The 18,422-nt window shown below is 52.3% G+C and overlaps 1 protein-coding gene across 6 annotated transcripts in view; it reads right to left on the reverse strand.

The window, feature by feature from the left end:
* Cacna2d2 (calcium voltage-gated channel auxiliary subunit alpha2delta 2) overlaps positions 1–18,422 on the reverse strand; it is a 133,723-nt gene that overhangs the window by 24,288 nt on the left and 91,013 nt on the right. For all 6 annotated transcript variants that reach the window (XM_026383848.1, XM_026383847.1, XM_026383852.2 and 3 more), the window contains exon 4: positions 5,136–5,195. In XM_026383848.1, coding sequence (XP_026239633.1) covers positions 5,136–5,195 — 60 coding nt within the window. The remainder of the gene's footprint in view (positions 1–5,135; positions 5,196–18,422) is intronic.

Here is an 18,422-nt window from a genome sequence, read left to right on the forward strand (position 1 = left end):
TGCCCAAGGCTTGGATGCATATGGGGAGGACTCCTCCCATCTCTCCTGCTTTGATGAGCATTGGGCCATGGCCCTTCCTTGGCAGACAAGAACATGGCAGGCAAGGTCACGCATGAAAATGCACTGTAAACATAGCTGTGACTACTACGCTTGATGTGATAGGAGCTGGGGGTGTGGCAGGAGGGGCCCGGGGAAAGACTCTATCTGCCTTGGTCTGTACAGAACCTGAATGGCCACATTAGTGACTCCCTTCCTAAATTTCGCAACAAGGAAGAAGTGCTATTTAATGAATGAGGGCAGGGTCCTTGGCACAGGGTCCTGGGTTCAAATTCTGAGTGGGACACATGTGAGCTCTGAGCAGTGAATAAAGACTAAGGTAAAGCCAGGTCCCAGCCAGTAGGCTTGTGCTAGTAGCCCCATGGGGACTCTCAGGAGTCACCCCATCTCACCTATGAGGTGCCTGGTTAAATCATATAGCTTCTATAAGGTCTCCATTTCCCATTTCTAAGTCAGGATGATGAAGCCTCCTCTGAGGGTACAAAGAAGACCAGGAACTGCAGAGCTGTCCAGGGGGCAGGGCTGACCCTACCCACAGAGGCCCCCTTGTGCCACTCCACAGCCCACAGGATGGGCTGAGTGTATAAAGACCCCTGGATGGAGTGAAACAGATATCCTTAATATCTGAGGTCCACACTGCTTACACCCATCTGTTACCTGATATTTTTAGGGGTCATTCTGCCCAAACTAGGCAAGGAGTGGGGGAATCACCCCCTCTTCCAGGTGACACACATCATTCCCCAACATGAACCTGTGTACATAGATGACAGGTATGGGTACATGTGAGTATATGACACATCTGCTCCTGAGCAGGAGCTGAGCCCAAGCAGGCACCAGGAATGTTGGCAGCTGGGACACAGGGCGAGGGAGAAAGCCTGGGACAAGTGGGGGAATAGCAATTGTCATTGGGTTTGGTGCTCTGGAAGGTGGCTGCTGAAGTTGGCCAGACATGACTGCTGCCTGCCTACCAGCCTTCAGTGCAGGGCCTAGGCCTTCCACCCAGCTGCCCCAGTGAGGACACTTGGTCTTCCTGCCCTGGCTAACTGCCAGCTCAGTCCAGCCAAGAGGACTGTTTTCTGAGAGAGCCGTCTGTCGCTAGCTTGGCAGGGAGGCGGGCAGTGGGCCCTATGGTAGGTCAGAACCCCAGGCTGGAGAGGCCACCTGTCCTATCCAGTCGACTCTTCTGGCCTGGCCCTGCCATCACAGCCCTCCATCTAGATTCCTCAGGCAGAGCCATCTTTACCATGACGCCCTCCGGCAGGGCTGTATCAACCACATTAGACTCCCTAGGGCAGGGCTGTTCTTTTCATTTGACTCCCAGAGCACGGTTTCATTGTAGGTTCTGATGTTGGCACTGAGGCCATGGGGCCAGTGGCCTCTCCTCCTTCCCCACTCATACCCTGGACCGGCTCTCTTCTGGAGTGGGGGAGGTTAAGTGGCACACACTGCTGGCAATAGTGTGGCACTGGCACCAGGCATGGTCCAGCAGGTGGCCTATCTTCATCTGCCCTAAATGTTATGGGTACTAGAGCACCTGCTGCCTGTCTGAGGGGCCATGGGATGTGCTGCTTGCTAATCAGGGCCACAGTTTCCCTACTGTCCAAGGGTCTGGCCTGGCCAGGGCTGTGGCCACAGTTTCTCTGCCTCTACCATGACCAGTTGGGGTCATGGCCTGGGACTAGGAAGGGGTATAGAGCATTTTTATGTTCTGACATTGTCCTCTTGATCTCCTCTCAGCTCTGATCCTGAAGACTCCAGTGTCCCCTAAGTCCCTGACTGAAGTTAGTGGGGTTGTGTGTAGGCTGATGTATTATACCATTATTATCTGCTCCTCAGAGGTCTGCACGGAGTCCTGCTATGTGCTATTGACACAGGGAAGGCCACTCTCCTGATTGTGGAGTGAATTGTACAGTGAATTCCAGGCTGGCTCCACGAGCAGAGCATTCCTTCTGCCCCAAACGGCATACCCTCCTCATCTCAGAGGCAAGAAAACCATTCCTCGTCAGTGTCAGTGGAACACCTGGTGGGGGACACAGGCAGCATGGACAGGTAGTGGATGGCACTGAGTCAGGTTCAACTGCTCCTGTCCTAGAGGAACTGTGAGTGGGACAGACAGGTGAGCCTAGTGAGACCCTAGTCTGGGTACTGAATTTGGTACCATCTCTGGAGGCTTCAAATGGGGGAGGACTGTGGGAAGTGGAGGCCAATCCTAAGGCTTGGGCTGGAAAAAGGGGGGCTAGGTCTTGCCTTTTGCAGTAAGGATAAGAGCATCCTTGAGAAGGCCTGGCTTGGGGAAAGGGTCTGTTCTAGAAGTGGAAATATGGCTCAGGCCAGCTGTCTCTCCTGAGTGCAAGGGAGGAACATGGCTCTTTGTCACCTCTTGAAGGTCATTGGAGAAGATGTAGTTTCAGGAGTAGATGGCTTGCCTGTAAGGAACAGAACACCACACCTTCTCCAGCCTCAGTCCATGCACCCCCTGGGGTGGGCAGCTCCTGCCTGTAGCTCCGCTGCCAGCGCTCCTTGGCAGTCTGGGCCCCGCTGGTCAGACTATTGGCTAATGGGCCTACATTAGCACTAATGCCTTACAGCCTGGCAGGCATGGCAGCTGCAGGGCTTCCTGGGAAGAGCAGTGACCCTGAAGCCAGTAAGGAAAGCATGACTAGAACCCCCTACCTGAGCATCTCTGGCTGTTGGAGGGACAGGCTGGCAGGCACACTGATGGACTGTGGGAGGAGGGTGGGCAGCATCAGGCGAACAAGGGCCTGCTGGCCTTGTGGTCAGTGCTGCCTGTGGTCATACCTAGAGCTGTGGCACCTCTGGTAAAGCTGGGGAGAGAGGGGCCATCCAGAGCCCACTCTTGCCTCATCTCAGGACAGAAGCAACCAGAGGCCAAGGGTGGGTATGGCAAAAGATGCATCCTTGCCATCATTGACATGGCACCTCTAGCTCGGTGACCACTTCATTTGCTATGGCTGAGCTGATAATACTAATGTGAGCCAGTTCTTGGACAAATGGGGACAATGAAGCCATTGCTGTGAAAGTGGGTCTTTGAACAGCATCTCTCAGCACCTCCTGGGTGTCCCTAAGCCCCGGCCTTCCTTCTTGATAGGCCTCTTTGATGTTCACACTGACTGGCCTGGAATAAGCTGTTCTTGCCTCAGGGAGTGGCTGAAATTTAGGGGCCAAGGATCGGGCAGAACAACTTAAGGAAATTTTGGGTTTTCTGCAGAATCGAAAAGAGAAAAATGTGTTTGGAGCCATGGCAACCTCTTTGTCCCCATTTAGGACTTGGAAGTAGAGAAAGTTGGGCAGAGGGCAGGTCTTTTCATTCCCTTATTCCCTAACTCCTGTGCCTGATCCACAAGTCTGTCTGTGAAGGAGGGGAAGAATCTGATGGTTGGAAACAAAGGAGGGACTGAGCAGGAGCAGAAGGTCCTAGATGCACAGAAGACAGAGTGGCTGATGGGCTGGGGAGAGAAAGCAGCTTTACAAGGAAGGGACAGATAAGCTGGGCCTCCAGGAGGAATGGAGGGCCTTCTAGGCAAAGATCAGCAAAGGCCCAGGACCAGGAAGGGGCTTGGAGTGAAGTGTTTGGTGTGGTGGGACACAGGACGAGGGGAACGGGTAGCAAGGCTGGTAAGGGAGGCAGGAGCTGCCAGATCCTTGGCCCTTGAATACAGGCTCAGGGCTGGGTCTTGCAGGTAGAGGTGTCACAAAGGGGTTATCTAGAGGTGACAGCTTGGTCTGAGTGGTGAGTGAGACCCAATGGCTGCTGCCATGCACATTTTTGATCAAGGGGCTGAGTGATGGGGAGGGAGAGGAGGGTCAGTCCTCAGACTCCTGGGGAGGGGGACTGGTTCAGGTAGTCACTAGCTTATTTGTTTGTTCATCTTAAAAAGTCACCTGGGACTAGGGGGTGTAGCTCAGGGGTAGAGTGCTTGCCTAGCATGCATGAGGCCTTGGGTTTGATCCCCACCCCTGATCTTCTGTTGTGTCCAACCCCATGTGAACTCTGAGGGCAGCACTCAGCACCCACCAGGCAGGAAAGGAAGAAAGTTACTGGGTGGGCAAGGCAGGGCAGGCTCAGGGTGGCCTGGGAGGATGGGGAACAAGCAATAGGTTTAGAAGCCTAGATCATAGGTATGAGCCCCCTGGTACCTGATAGCCGACTATGAATCTCTGCCACCAACAGGTAACCTCAGGTAGGTCTAACCACTCTGTGCCCAGTTTTTCATTTGGTAAGTACGGATAATAGCATGACCTTATCCCTGGGGCAGATGGGCCTGACCTGAATGTGCTTGGCCCATCCTATCCTCCTTACTGGTTCTTGGTTCCCGGGGCAGACCACCCCACCCTGCCCTTCCCTGTGTTTAGCAAGGAGACCACCAGGAGCCCTGCCAACTGGTCTGGTCCCTGAGGGTTCTATCACCCATGGAACTGAGGGGGGAATCCTGACATTGACCTGACAGAAAGGGGACAGGTGTGTCCAGTCCCAGTCACAAATTGGTTGCCAAGGTTGCCCTTCCCCCTCCTGCACCCTGGGCCCTCTGCTTCTGATGCCTCTCATTCCACTCCAAAGAATCTGAGCCCCTTCAGAGCTCTCAAGGGGGAAGGAGAAGCTTTTGTGACTGACAGCTTTGTTTCCTGAGCCCAGCCTAAGGGCCTTTTGGGAGGAAGGCTGCTATTCAGGGTGGGGAAGGAGTTACACACACCACCTTCTCTCAGCATCTTTTCCATGTTACCTACTGCTTTTAAGTCTCTGATGAGTCCTAAAATCAAGAGATCTCTTTGACTCAGGGGCTTTCCAAGAATTGGGGCACCATTTTTTGGGAAGGTCACTTTGGAGCATCCTGTCTACTCACAGGCTGTCCAATGACTCCTCTGGAGTGAGATGGTAGCTCATATCAGTTGTGCATGGTCCAGAACTGAGGGGGAGCCTGGGATTTTTTGATATAATCTTCTACTACCCCTAAATGCACCATCCCCAGTATGTCTGGAGAACACGCTCCCTGGCCTTCACCTTCACCTTACTGGGAGTAGTATACCCTACATGTTGGTGAGGATGCTGTGGTTCTTACCTTGATGTTGTCCTGCCAGCGGTGGGCTTTCTGGAAGTTCTCAGCAGCATCTGCCAGTCTCTGAGGGACAGAGGACAGAGAAGTTAGAGGCTGAGGTGGGCTGCCTGCTCCATGTCCAACACTCCCTGAAGCCAGACAGCTCAGGGCTTCCTTTTCCCTCATCCCACCAGACCCTCAGAGGTTCCTCAGCTCAGCTAGCTGTGAGGGAACCTCTCTGGCCACTGCTGACTTCCACAGGAGAAGGGATGCTTGTACAGAATGCCCAGAGTGGCTTCTCAGTGAGACTCCCTGCTCTTCAGCCCAGCAGTGTATCCTGCCCGGAGGATGGCTGGCACATTCAGGCCTGTGGAAGCCTGAGAGTACTCCAAGCCACCTACATGAGGGTTGGCCTCCCCAGTTAAGGCTGAACCCCACAAGTGACAGTGTCTCAGGTGCACCTTTACTTCAGCATGCTTAGGCCCATAGCCCATTTCTGCTCACCCAGGCCCACTGACCTTCTCTCAAGCTTCCTGAGCCCCCTCTCATGGGGTGTCAAGCCCTCTATCCATGAGAGCCTGTCCCATCCTTTGTGCTGGTTCCAGCAGTTTCTATGCCTGGGAGCAAAGTGACCCTGAGAGCATAGCTGTGTGCCCGTCTGTGCTACACCTGTCACTGGCCACGCTCAGTTCCAGACTATGCTGACGCGTGGAGATGTGGCAGATACAGCCCTGTATTTCACAGATTAGTCTGGAGACCCTGACACAAACAGGCAGAATCACTAGAGCAGGAGTAGCTAGGAGCAGGAGGCTTAGTGCTGTGGGAACTCAGCATATCAGAAAGGCTTGTACAGGAGGCACCAGAACCTGGCCACCCTCTGGGCACCGTGGATCCTATCCCTCAGGAAGTCTTGAGGCTCCCAAGGATGGAACTGAGTCTGGCCTCTGAGGCTTCCTGTAGAGCTAAGTTCACTGATGTCTTGTTAATCCTAATTCCAATCAATATCATGAGCTAGCCACTCACCACATGCTCTGCCCTCCTGCAGCCATGACACATGTTCATCTGTTACTATTCACAATGTGTCTGACATGGTGCCATTATGGCTTCTCCTCAGATGAGGATACCCAAGCGTGGACTAGCCAGTAACCCGCCTAGGATCACACAGAGAGCCTGGGTCAGGCTGTGGCCTTAGGCCAGCTCTCATCATCACATCCACCTTGCTCAGCTCATAACTAAGGTCCCAAGGCCACCCGCTGCGGGGCCCACCATGCCCAAAGAAGCTGTACCCTCACCCTACCCCACTCATCCTCTGGGTGGAGTACATTCTTGCTTCCAGGCCTCCAGCAATCCTCAGAAGGCCCTGGTCCCTTGTTATTCAAGACACCTCATCCCCATCCATCAATTCAGGCCTGATGTGGCACGCGGGCCCCAGAGAGAGGGTCTAATAAAGCCTGACAGCTGCCTGTTAGGGAAAAATGGGAGACCAGCTTTTTCTTCTTTGAAGCATGGAACAGTGGGGCAGGGGGGAGTGAGGGAGCCTCATGTGGAACTGAGGCTACCACTCTCCTGGAGCAACGTGAGGGGCTGTCAGAGCCATCTCCACTTCTGCTGGGCTTGGCCCCCTCTCTTCCTCAGGCCAAGAGCATTGAAGTCTATTAGGCTGGGGTCTGGGAACAGGGTAAGAAAGTTCTTCTTGAGTCAAAGCCCCTCATCTCACAGTGCTGACCCTCTCCTGGCCTCCACCTCCTTCTCCTGTCCTCTTCCCACTTTTGCTGCAGGACCTGCTTGGGTGAGACTTATACTATCCTCTGACCCCCTAACCCAGTCTCACATCTTGGGGCTTCAGGGGCCACAGGCCTCACATAACTTGCCTCCAATCCTGCTCCTCACCCGAGCATTTCTTTGGGATGATACTCAATCAATGCATCTGAACTCCAACCACCTCCTCTTGAAACAGGCCTAGCCACCTGGGAACCTCTGCCTCCTACCTTCCACATCTGACATCATCAAACCACCTACTGTTCACCCATTGGTTCAGGCTCTGTCCTGTACCAGGAACCTATGTCCTCTTTTGTCCTTCTGTATCTATTCCCTGCTTAATACCTGAAACCTCATCTTAGAATGTGATTGTGTGGCTGTCCCCTGTCCCCACTTATTGCATGTAGAAGGTAATGCTTTCTTGAGGTCCTGTAGGGCTCACCTGTGCCTGACTCCTATCTTTCATTTCCATTTTGGGGCTTCCTCTTGGCCTAAATAAAAAATACTCTCCAGACCCCAAACTCCAGGGATGGATGAAGTCCCCAGTTCACAAGCCTGCAGTGTCCTTCTATGGAGGACATTATAGTGCAGCGTGTCTAGTTAACAACATTTATCACTACTATTAACTGAATGCCTACTATGTACCAGTACCAAGCTCAGCACTTGGCCTGGAAGAACTGTAAAGCATGAAGAGGCAGCCCCTGAAGATGCATTTAAGGGGTGACACTTGAACAATCACTGTGTCCCCTCTTTCCTTACCCAGTGGCCCATTACCTTCCCAGGGACCTAAGAGTGGGCCTGGAGTCTCTGTAAGTGTCTGTGGAGGCAACTGCCTTTCATATGGATGAAGTTGGGTCAGAGTGGGTCAAATTCTAGCCATAGAAAAGCCACAGGGTAGATGGGACTTCAGGCACCAAATTGACACTCGTATAAAAATCTCCAAAGCAGGCTACTGTCCCTTTCATCTCTACATCCACCCCTGGCCAGGAAATGCCAGCTTCTTCACTCTCTCAGGGTGAGAGTCAAAGTCTACAAGAACATGCAGGCCACAGGCCATAGGCCCCTCTGTTTCCAAAAACCTAGAAGAAAAGGCGAGGGAGACCCAGAGAGGGAGGGCCCTAGCCCCAAGCCTCCTTGAGCTCACGGAGTCCCGTGGGCTCAAAGGCCTGGGTCGGCCCGCTGACTCGTGAATAACGGAGTTGCAATAGCCACAGTGAAAGGATTACTTTTAATCCTCAGTAACGATCAAGCCATTATTATTTTTTCGGTGTTACAGATCAATCAGTCCATCCCCGGGCGCTGGACGTGTGGAAACTGCTAAACAGGCAGGCTCGTTGGTGTGGGAGGAAGGGCCAGGCAGCTGGTTGGGGTGGAGGGGATAGACTACAATTACCCAAGGTCCCATTCGGCTGAGGATGAGAGGTGAGAGGCCCAGGACCACCCACAGTATGCACAAGGGGCCCTGAGTGGAGATCACAGCCTGAAGCCCTGGCCTGGGTTCAAAGTGGCTTCTTCAAGCAGTGGCTTCCCCTCTCTGGCCTTCATTGCTCTGTGAATTGGAGATAGTGACTGCACCCACTAAGAGAGTGGGTAGGTTCGTGGCAATCCCTTTCCTTCAATGCTTTTAGGCAGCCTGACCAGTGGGATTTCTCCTGTAGACTTTTGCCCACATCTGGGACTTTCTCTCTTATTTGTTCTTTCTGACAGGTCAGCCCTCTCAGACTGGGCCACTGATACATACTGTGATATCCTCTCTGAAAACTTCCTTTTGCCCTTGTGCAACCCAAGGGCTCCCCCTCTCCTTTGCCAGGCAGGGTATGTCCTCAGGCAGGGACCTTTCTGAACTTAGCCCCACCTTCCTGGTCCAGGCCAGGTACTCAGAGCCTTAGGTTCCTATATGGGTTCCTCATAGACCCCAGATCTGTTCAGGCATGGCTGTAAGGCCATGCTTACTCTGCTCCAAGTTTCATCCTCCTAGCACTTCCCTCCCACTGAAAAAATAACCCTTTCCCATGTCTTCCTGATGGGCCTGGGCAGGCAGGATGGAAAAGGAAACAGGCCCAGAGATGAGGGGAGAGTCTACCATGATGCCCAGCACAGCAGGGGTCAAACTGGAGTCACAGCGTGGTCTTGTCTCTGGGGTGCCTGATTGTCTGGGAAAGATGTGCTCATTCCCAGCCCTGACCCCGTGTGCTGGTTCCCCGGGGAGCTGCTCTCTTCTTGGACTCTGAATTCTGCTCTTGGAGCCACCTGCGGTCCCTGATCTTCCTGCTGTCAGGCTCCTGCACATGCTACCCCCTCCTATCCACTCCCATCCAGACTCCTCTAGCCTGGTTCACTCTCTCATCCTTTAACCTCTGCCAGGCCCCGACTTGTCCTCATCATAGCACTCAGGGAAACTTGTGTCTATCTTCCCCTTGAACACTGAGTTTGGTGGGGGTAGTATGTAGTGGCTCTCAAGTTTACAGTCACCTGGCCATGGCATCCAGTAGGTGTACAATGAATGTCTGCTAAGTCAAGGTCAGGATGTCTCTGTACCTGGGTGGAGGCCTATGATGAGTCTGGCAGGTGGGAGACCCCAGATGTGTGTCTCTTTTCTTCAGCACTTCTTGAGGGGTGAGGACTGCCCAAGAGGAGCTACTGCTATGAAGTCACTGACAGTGCCTTGCCTATCCTGCGACGTCTCCCCATCTTGGTCATGGCATTGGAGGGAACCACAGTAGGCTCATAGCCAAGTCCATCATGATAACAGCGGGCATTTCAGAGGCAATTATAAGAGAGTTTCACTTAACAATCAATTTCCCTCAGCTCCGGGAACTGTTGTTACAAGAAAAGGCAAGAAAAAAGAGGTCTGGCAGTGAGTGGGGCTGGCGACAATACTCCCCTGGGGAGCGGCCCCTCCACTAGTACCTTCAAATTTCACTAAGTTAAACATCCTTAGCTTCAGAAGACAACATGAGACAGACAACATGAGATAACAGACAGACAACATAAGGGACCTGGGGCTATCGTGGGCATCCCTCAGAGGCCGACACCTGGAGGGTAAGGACTCTGCATGTTGGAAGGGGATGGGCTGGAGTGTTGGGGGCTGGAGCCCTCAGGCATGCCATCCTCTTAGAGAGCCCCCTCCTCCTGCCAGGCTTGATGCCCCATTTCTCCTCAGCCTCCTTCCTCCCCGCTTTACCTGGGAGCCCCTTTTCCCAGGGCTGGTGCCCAAGGGGCTGAGGAGCAACTGCCCATCAAATAGGACTTGTTCAACTGTACAGCCCAGAGGGAAAGATAAGAGTCTTTTTTGGACTTAATTATAGCTACTCCTGCTTCCAAGAGGCTATGAGTGGCTTAGACTAAAAGGCCTAAACTTGTGGGGTGCAGGGTGTTAAGATCTGGGGCTTTGGTGACTGAGTCAGGCAGAAGCTATAATGGAGGGGGGGCTATGAGGAGGAAGCTGGGGGCAGCAAGCCCAGGGCAGAGTGCCAGTACCATACAGATGCCCTGAGAACACTGCCAGAGGGCTGGGAAGGAGGTAACAATGACAGGCTAACATAGATATGGCTCCAGCTTATGCCAAGGATTACCAACTGGTGCAGGTAACCCAACACCAGGTGAAGAAATGCAAGACATATAAGAAGTGCATTTTTTTTCAATTGAAGGAGTGAGGTTTAGAGCACTAGTGCTACTACTTCAGGCCTCTAGTGAGAACACGGTACAGGGGGCATCTCCCATCTACCTGCTGCCAAAGACCAGCAATATTGGAGAGTGAACATCCTAGGAAGGGAGTTGGTCTGGATACAGCTGGTTGGTTGGGCTCAGCTGCCTTCCCACAGCCCAGGAATGGTTCCTTTGCAACTTCTTCCAAGAGAGGGGATCAGGAACTGTCCTTCCAGATGCTGCCCTGAGCCCACTCCTCAACCTTGATGTCACTGGGTCCAGATTCCAGGAGGAGGTACCCAGTAGCTCCTGCCTAGCCTAGCCCTCCCCTCTCGCACTGTATCACCTACTTTCCCCCCTAACCGTGAGTTCTGTATTAGCTCTGTATTGTGCACTGATAGATACTAAATACAGATTTCCAATTTCCAGAGCTGTTATGGTCTAATGAGTAAATAATATACATATTTAAAACTGTCTAAAAACATATCTGCATAATTAAAATATCTGCATAATAATGAAGCAAGATACAGCTCAGCAAGGAGGAAGCTGGAGCTCCAGGGCTGACAATAGGGGCAGAAAGGCAGGCAGGGTCAGGAGGATTCTGGTCTATTGGTGTCTCCTTCTTATAGCCTTGGCCTTGAACGGGCATTGGTGTGTCTGTCCACATCCTGCTCCAAGCAAGTACATCAGCAGTCAGGAAGCAGGAGAATCCCAGCTTGGCTCCATCTCTGCACAACTTGTGGTCTGGGAGCAGCATATGCACTGACAGACAATGCCTGCTACATAAGGGATGGTCACCTCAATAGCTCTGACTGCTGCCATCTGCATTCACATGATGTGCTCAGAGTTTTATGGGTACCATGACCTTCTGAGGGGAGGTCCTGTCCCAACCCCTGATTCTGGTGAGTTCTGAGGGAAGAAGAGACATGATCTAGGATGGGCAGAGCGGAGCTGGCCAGGACCCAAGATTATGCATGGTCAGTGATGGGACGCACATTGGCTCTGCTTTCCTGAGGTGCAGGATGCATGTTCAGCCTTGTCTGTCCTGTGAGGCTCCTTCTTTCACTCCCTGCTGCATCTGTACTGGATGTGCTTGGCTCCTGTTCTCACCTATAAAATGGGAAATAGAACCCTGTTCTGCCCTCCCAGGGCTATGGGGAGATGGTCAGAAAGCAGGCATGGATAGAGGACAGGATGTGGACTCACTTTGGAGTCATAATCCCAGGTTCTGGATTTCCCCTTTCCTTGCTTCACCCAACCCCCACCCCCCCTGCCAGGGGCCTCCTGACTGTCCCCCATCTTGGTGCACATGGGCCCTCTGACTTTGCCTTGACCTATTTCTTCTGAAGTTTGTGCTAATGGGCTGTCTCTCTCCTCAGCACTACCTTTGCTGGGAGCTGCTATCCACTGCCCCCAGCATCTCAGCCTAACCGCCAACCTGGTCCTGCCACAGCAGGAACCCAGGGCCCAACAGAGTGTCCCCATTCAACCCCATCAAAGTTGTCCCATTGAAGTCCCCATTCCTATGACTCTTTCTCACCTTTCTGGCTAGACCTTTCTAGAGCCCCCCAACCCAACTTTAGAACCTCAAATCCAAGCTATCTGGCATGAACTCATTTTCCTGAACCTCCAGAGGTTCTTGTACTCTCACCTTTGCTCCTGTGCCCCTGACAATTTTCTGGGTGCCCTGACTATGCCTTCCTCCCTGTTGCCATCCTTGATAGGGCCCTGTTAACCTCAGCATTCTTCCACCATGCTGACCTTGAACTCTGCCTTCTTGTCATACTTAGGTTCTGTACTCTTATTTGTGTCCTGAACCTGGACTGATCTTTCTCTTCCCCTCACTGTCCTGTTCCACCTCATCTTTTAGAGTTGGTCTTTGGGAATCTCCTCCAGGAAGTTTAGTGCCCTGACAGGCTGGGTTCCAGGATCCCTGTGGGGCTCCTATCACTGCATGTGCATCTGACTCCATCCCAAATGTTGTCCCTCAAGGCCAGACACTTGATTCATTGATCTATGTGGCTCCAATGCTGGACACAGGCCAGCTCAGTATAGAAGTGCTGAGTGGCCTCAGGTTCCCATCACGGTCAATGGAGCAGGGGATGAATCAGGAGGTGCCCTCAGGGGCCTGTTGGCTTGGAGGCCCTGGATTTCCTGGGATAAAGATGGCAGAGGCCAGGCCAGTAATAGCACTAATAACAGAGAACATGGATCCAAGATGGTACAGGGGAAGGTACATAGGGTGAGGCTGAGTTGAAGTATGGATATCACTGGTGCCCAGGCAGAGGAGCTCATATGGCTGCCTCTGGGGTCTGAACTGCTGATCCTGGACTTTGTGAAAAATGCAACCCACCAGTCACATCCAGCTGCTGACAAATCAGCAATGAAATGGTCAGCAAGCAAAAGCCACTGGGTTCTGTGGGAATATAAAGCTGAGGAGGTGGACAGAAGTTGAGTCACTGGGGAGCAGATGCTCCCTGCCTTGGCCTAAGACCAGTGCATTATCATGACCTCAATCAACATCCTTTTCAAAGAAGTCTTCTCATGTGTCTCTATACCTCACCATGGCTAAAGGACAGGACACAGGATGGTGACAGTTCCTACAAGAAGGGGTTAATGTGACCTTCTCTCCTTCTTGCCAACAGATATTTATTGAGCACCTACTATGGGCCTGGTCTGTACTAGGCAATCAGTGAGCAGGACCAACGTGGCATGGCCCTGCTGTCACGTGGTGTACCACCAGGTGTACCACCTTTTTAATACCCCACCTAACTTCTTCCCACAGCAATTTAGTTCTGCTGACCTGAACACAGACTTGCTAGAGGACTCTGCAGTGAGAGCTGCTTAGATTCGCAAATTCACTGGAGGAATTTGGAATGCTAGGAAGCCCCTCTGCTATGGAATGTATTTCCGCCAGAAAGCTGAATCCAAGCCCCCCAACCCAACTAGAGCCTGAGCCCCCACCCAGCCACCATGTTCCCTTCCCATGATGTTATTTTTGTACTTTTTCCTAAAACACAGCCCAAGCAGGCCCTTCTCGACTCTATTAACATTAGGAATCTAATCAGTAATCAGGCAGCTCATAATTTTCTGATTAGCTCTGATTAGGCACAACCTCAGGAGAAAGAGTGGGACAGTGAAGAGGGAGGCGGGGCTGAATGGGCACCGGAATGTGCTGGAGGGGGCACTGGCCAAGCTGGGGTTGGAGGGGAGAGGGGAGAGCCCCAGCACTCTTATTTCCTGTCCTGTGGAACAGGCATGGAGTACTAGTCATGAGTTGTACCGGGTCAAAAGATTTTCAGGTCTCAGAGAGCAAGGGCAGCAGGGGAGGGGCCCCTAGCCCACCTTGGTAGCAGGGACTCCATGGCAGGTTGGGCCCCAAATTTCAGGACCCTGGACAGAGACTGGAGGGATGAGCAGGGCTGCCAACAGGGTTGGGTTTGGGCAAGAGGGCTGCCAACAGGGTGCCTGAGGTGCTCTGCCTAGGCCCTCCTGGGTCACACTCCAAGAATGACCCCAGGCATAGCCTTGAGTTATGGTGACAGTGACAGTAGGCCTGCTCAGAAGGCTGCAATATGTGACTTTGAACTGGACTAGGGCCACTCTTGATGAGCACCACAGACAAGGCCTGCCTTGATGACCATCACCTTCAAAGTGGAGTCCATGAGGTCAGCAGCCCACTGGCTTCACACACAATAGGGTTGTCAAGGTCTGGAGGGCCTTCCTAGGCCACTGTATCAGTTAGGGACAGAGCCTGGACCTGTACTGAGGCATTCCAGGCCAGGACTGCCTCTTTCCTGCCTGAGGCCTATTTATCACCTTTTTATCACACTCAGATGGAAATATGAGGCTGGCCAAAATAGACCTCCGAGGCCTGTCCCTCATGGGGCCTGACTTCTGGCCTGTCCCTGGCTAACCATGAAGCCCCTCATCCATTGTACTTCCCTACAGGCTCAGACAGACTCCTTGAAGCCACATTTTTTTAAATTTATTTTTTTAGTTGTAGTTGGACACAATACCTTTATTTTACTTATTTATTTTTTTTCCTTTTTTTTATTGTTGGTCGTTCAAAACATTACATAGTTCTTAATACATCATATTTCACAATTTGATTCAAGTGGATTATGAACTCCCAATTATACCCCATATACAGATTGCTGAATCACATCAGTTACCCTTCCATTGACTGACAAATTGCCTTTCTAGTGTCTGATGTATTCTGCTGTCTGTCCTATTCTCTACTATCCCCCCTCCCCTCCCCTCCCCTCCCCTTTTCTCTCTCTACCCCTACTTATTTATTTTTATGTGGTGCTGAGGATCGAACCCAGGGTCTCGCACGTGCGAGGCAAGCACTCTCCTGCTGAGCCACAACCTCAGTCCCTGAAGCCACATCTTGTAATCCTGTTCAGGATAGGGTCAGAGTGGTCCTGCTCCTGACCCTGGCCTGGGGGTCACAGGTCGCCGCCTTTTATAGGATGCAACCATATGGGTGACCTTTGATGAAATGCACGAGCCTGTTGGAAGAGATGTGCACAGCTAATACCATGCAAATTGGCACGGAGGCAATCAGTCTGACTCTAAAAGCTGCCCCACCGGCCGCAGGCTGGCTCATTGTCTTTTCTGTCAATTTGCATCTCATTACCCAGAAGGCTGTGCTCACTGGAGGTTAAAATAAAAAGAGAACCAAGCAAGCCCCACTGTGTCCTGATTCCAGCTAGGCCCTGGCCCATGAGTGGGTGAAGGCTACTTGGAAGACTGCTCCAAGAAGTACCTTCCACCATTACCCCTGCCACTGCCAGAATGTTACTCACAGTCATCATTACCATCACCCCCATCACCACTGCTGTTCCCCCTTAACTACCACCAATATCCTCATGATCACTCTCAACATTACTTCTGACACCACCAACATGACTTCCATTCTCATTGTCAATGTTACTCCCACCACCATCACCACCATTGGCATCAGCTTCACCACTGACTTCACCCCCATCATATAGTCATCGTCTCCACATCACTATCACCATCACCACCAACTCCACTGCCAACATCACCTCCATCACCACTTTAACTGTCCCCATCACCTTCATCACTGCCATCGCTATCACCATCACCTCTGTGGCCACCTCTATTAGTGCTTCCTGTCTCCTGGTGATCACCACCACCATGACTTTCCCCACTGCTACCTGCATCATCACCCCTGCACCCCTGAGAGAAGACGGATGAACAGAAACCATTCACTCTTCACCTTTCTCTGTCCATCACCCTCCAGTATCATCAGTGGGTTAGAGAATATGTAAACAAGTGATTCCGTGATCAGGACCTCACAATCAACCCCAATCGGTCCCTGATACTAGAGCTTGTATCTAGGAGCCTCAGGAAGGAAGGAAGTGGAGTGCTTGTCCACTCTGCCAGAGCTCCTGGAGACAGAGGGGCTTAGTTACTCTCCTGATTCCAGCAGAACCTGGGGCTGAACCAAGAAAGATCAGTGAAAGATCAGGATGTCCTATGAGACAGAGCCAGAAGCTATGTGTGTGACATGAATGGCTGATGCCACTCTCTGAATCTTGATTATCTCATCTCCAAAATGGGGCTGGTAGTAGTCAGAACCTCACAGGACTGTGTGAGAATAAAGGTAGACAACAAGAAGACAATATTGAACATCCTGAGTGAGGGTTATGGGTAGACTAAGCCAGGGGTACCTTAAGAAGATGGGGCAGCAGACAAAAATTGAAGGACAAGGCCAAATGGAAGGGGAAAGCAAAGGGATTCCAAGTAGGATCCTCAGCAGGGGCAAAGATGTGGAAGTGGGAAAGAGTGGGCTTCTCTGTGGGAAGGAGGGCAGGTGAGGCTGGGGCAGTCAGTGCAGGCCACGGTGTTTGTGCTCACCAGCATGGCCAAGCCTCTCCCATAGGGTAACATTTCAATGTTCATTTGTTGTTTCACACAATGCTTCCTCTAAGCCCCGTGAAGCTCAAGTCATTATTCTTTATTCCACCAACAAGGACACCAAGGCTCAGAGAGGGTGAGTCACTTGCCCAACACCACAGTTATCAAATTGCACAATTCAAACAGGAATCCAACTTTATCCACACCAGGGCTGGGCTCTAACCATTCTCTGCCTCCCTGGACATCAATGCCGAGAGAGGAGGCTGGACCAAGATAAAGTCAGGGATCCATGCAGAGGTTACACAGAAGAGTGGGGAATTGGAGCCTGGTCTTTCCAACCTAGATTTGTGCTGTGCTGGGTGTAGATGGCTGAGACCCCACCCTGTTGCTGCCCTGCAGTTTTGATGGTAGTAGCATGGACATCAACCTGGACACAAAGCTGGACATTGGCTGGCTTGGGGGTGATGCTGGGGACCCAGGTTGAGGTGACAGGCAGACAAAGGCCTGGAGGTGGAGGGCAGGGTGGGCACAGCCTGCTGCCAGGTAGAAACGCCCAGTGTAAAAGCTGCTCTGAATACTGGCTGCGTCCTGCTGCTGCAATCAGCCTCGACACTTGGTTATTATGAGGAGTAAAGGCGGCCGGCGGGACAGCTGGAGCCGCGGCGACAACATTTAAGGCGTTTGTCAGAGCTGTGGGACACGGACTGCCAGGCGCTAATGGCTTCTGCACGCTGCTGCCAAGTGAGAGGAGGGCGGGCAAGCGGAGGCGGCCTTGCTCCTGCCTGGGCCTCGTGCCCACCCCACGCTGCGTGGCCACTCCACGACAGGTAGGGCCCACCTGGGCCTTACTGATGCCTAGCAACGGCCACAGAGCCATGGCACCATCTGGAGAGGGTGACGCAGCACCGTGCAGCAAGCACATGCTTTGCCTATTTAGGGCATTTTTGCCACCTCCATCTCCACTCAAGCTGCAGTCCCTCTTCCCTGAGATGAGGGTCTGGGAATCAGTTCTACACCATGCCATCTCCCAGGAAAGGGACCCCTGAGTCCCAGCTGGCTCAGCCTCTGGTCTTCTCAGCCCTTTGGATTAGATTTTGTATGAGAGACCCTTCCTGTGAAGAACCCACATGGAACTTGGATCCATTCTAAGTGACCTCAGCTTTCCTCGCCTTAGTTTTCCTCTCTATAAAATGGGAAAATGGTAGCATTCACCCAGGAAGCCCAGCCATATGAATGAAAAAACACAGGGGAACTGAAGCTTTGGATACACAGAGGCCACAGGCACTTGGGTTTATGAAGGCTGGGGTGAATTGCTTACCTAGCCTGTATGAGGGCCTACATTCAATCCCCAGCATCCCCCCAAAAAGGCAGGGTGGGGGTGGCCTGAGTAAGATGTCATCCAGGAGGGAATGTGGACCTCCAGGCTGTCTAGAGGGTAACCATGGAGGAAGGAGCAGAGCAAGCTGCAGGGAAGGGGTAGGGGTTTTCTAGGGAAGGGAGACTCATGATTGGGTGATCCATGGGGGCTTTGAGTAAGAAGTACTCCTGAAATAATCAGGTCAGCTGGGAATTCTTGTGCCTGGAGGAGAACATGTGGAACCTGGTGCCAGCTCTGTCTGTTGTCGGTGGTGATGCCACTGGGCACATGCTGTGCCCTGCTGCTGCTCTCTATTCCTTGGAGGCCCCTACAAAGCAGGTCCCATTTTTATCCCATTTTGCAGATGGGGAAACAGAGGTTCAGAGGTAGTTACTCAGCTCACCGTGGTGGTGCACTCCCCCAGCCACTCTGGAAGCAGAGGCAGGAGGAGCACAAGTTTGAAGCCAGTTTTAGCAATTGTTACTCGGTTTAGGGTCACAGATCATTGAGAGAAGGGTGTGGTTGTGGGGGCATGCGGGTATGTCTTCCATCTCTGCTCACTGATCAGCCAAAAGAGACCCTGAGTCCTCTCTGAGGAGGCAATGGCCTTCAGATGGCCATGGGTCAGAGAACCTGGGTGGGGGAATACTGTATGGCTA

Source organism: Urocitellus parryii, chromosome 2 (assembly GCF_045843805.1).
Source record: "Urocitellus parryii isolate mUroPar1 chromosome 2, mUroPar1.hap1, whole genome shotgun sequence".
Taxonomy (NCBI): Eukaryota; Metazoa; Chordata; class Mammalia; order Rodentia; family Sciuridae; genus Urocitellus; species Urocitellus parryii.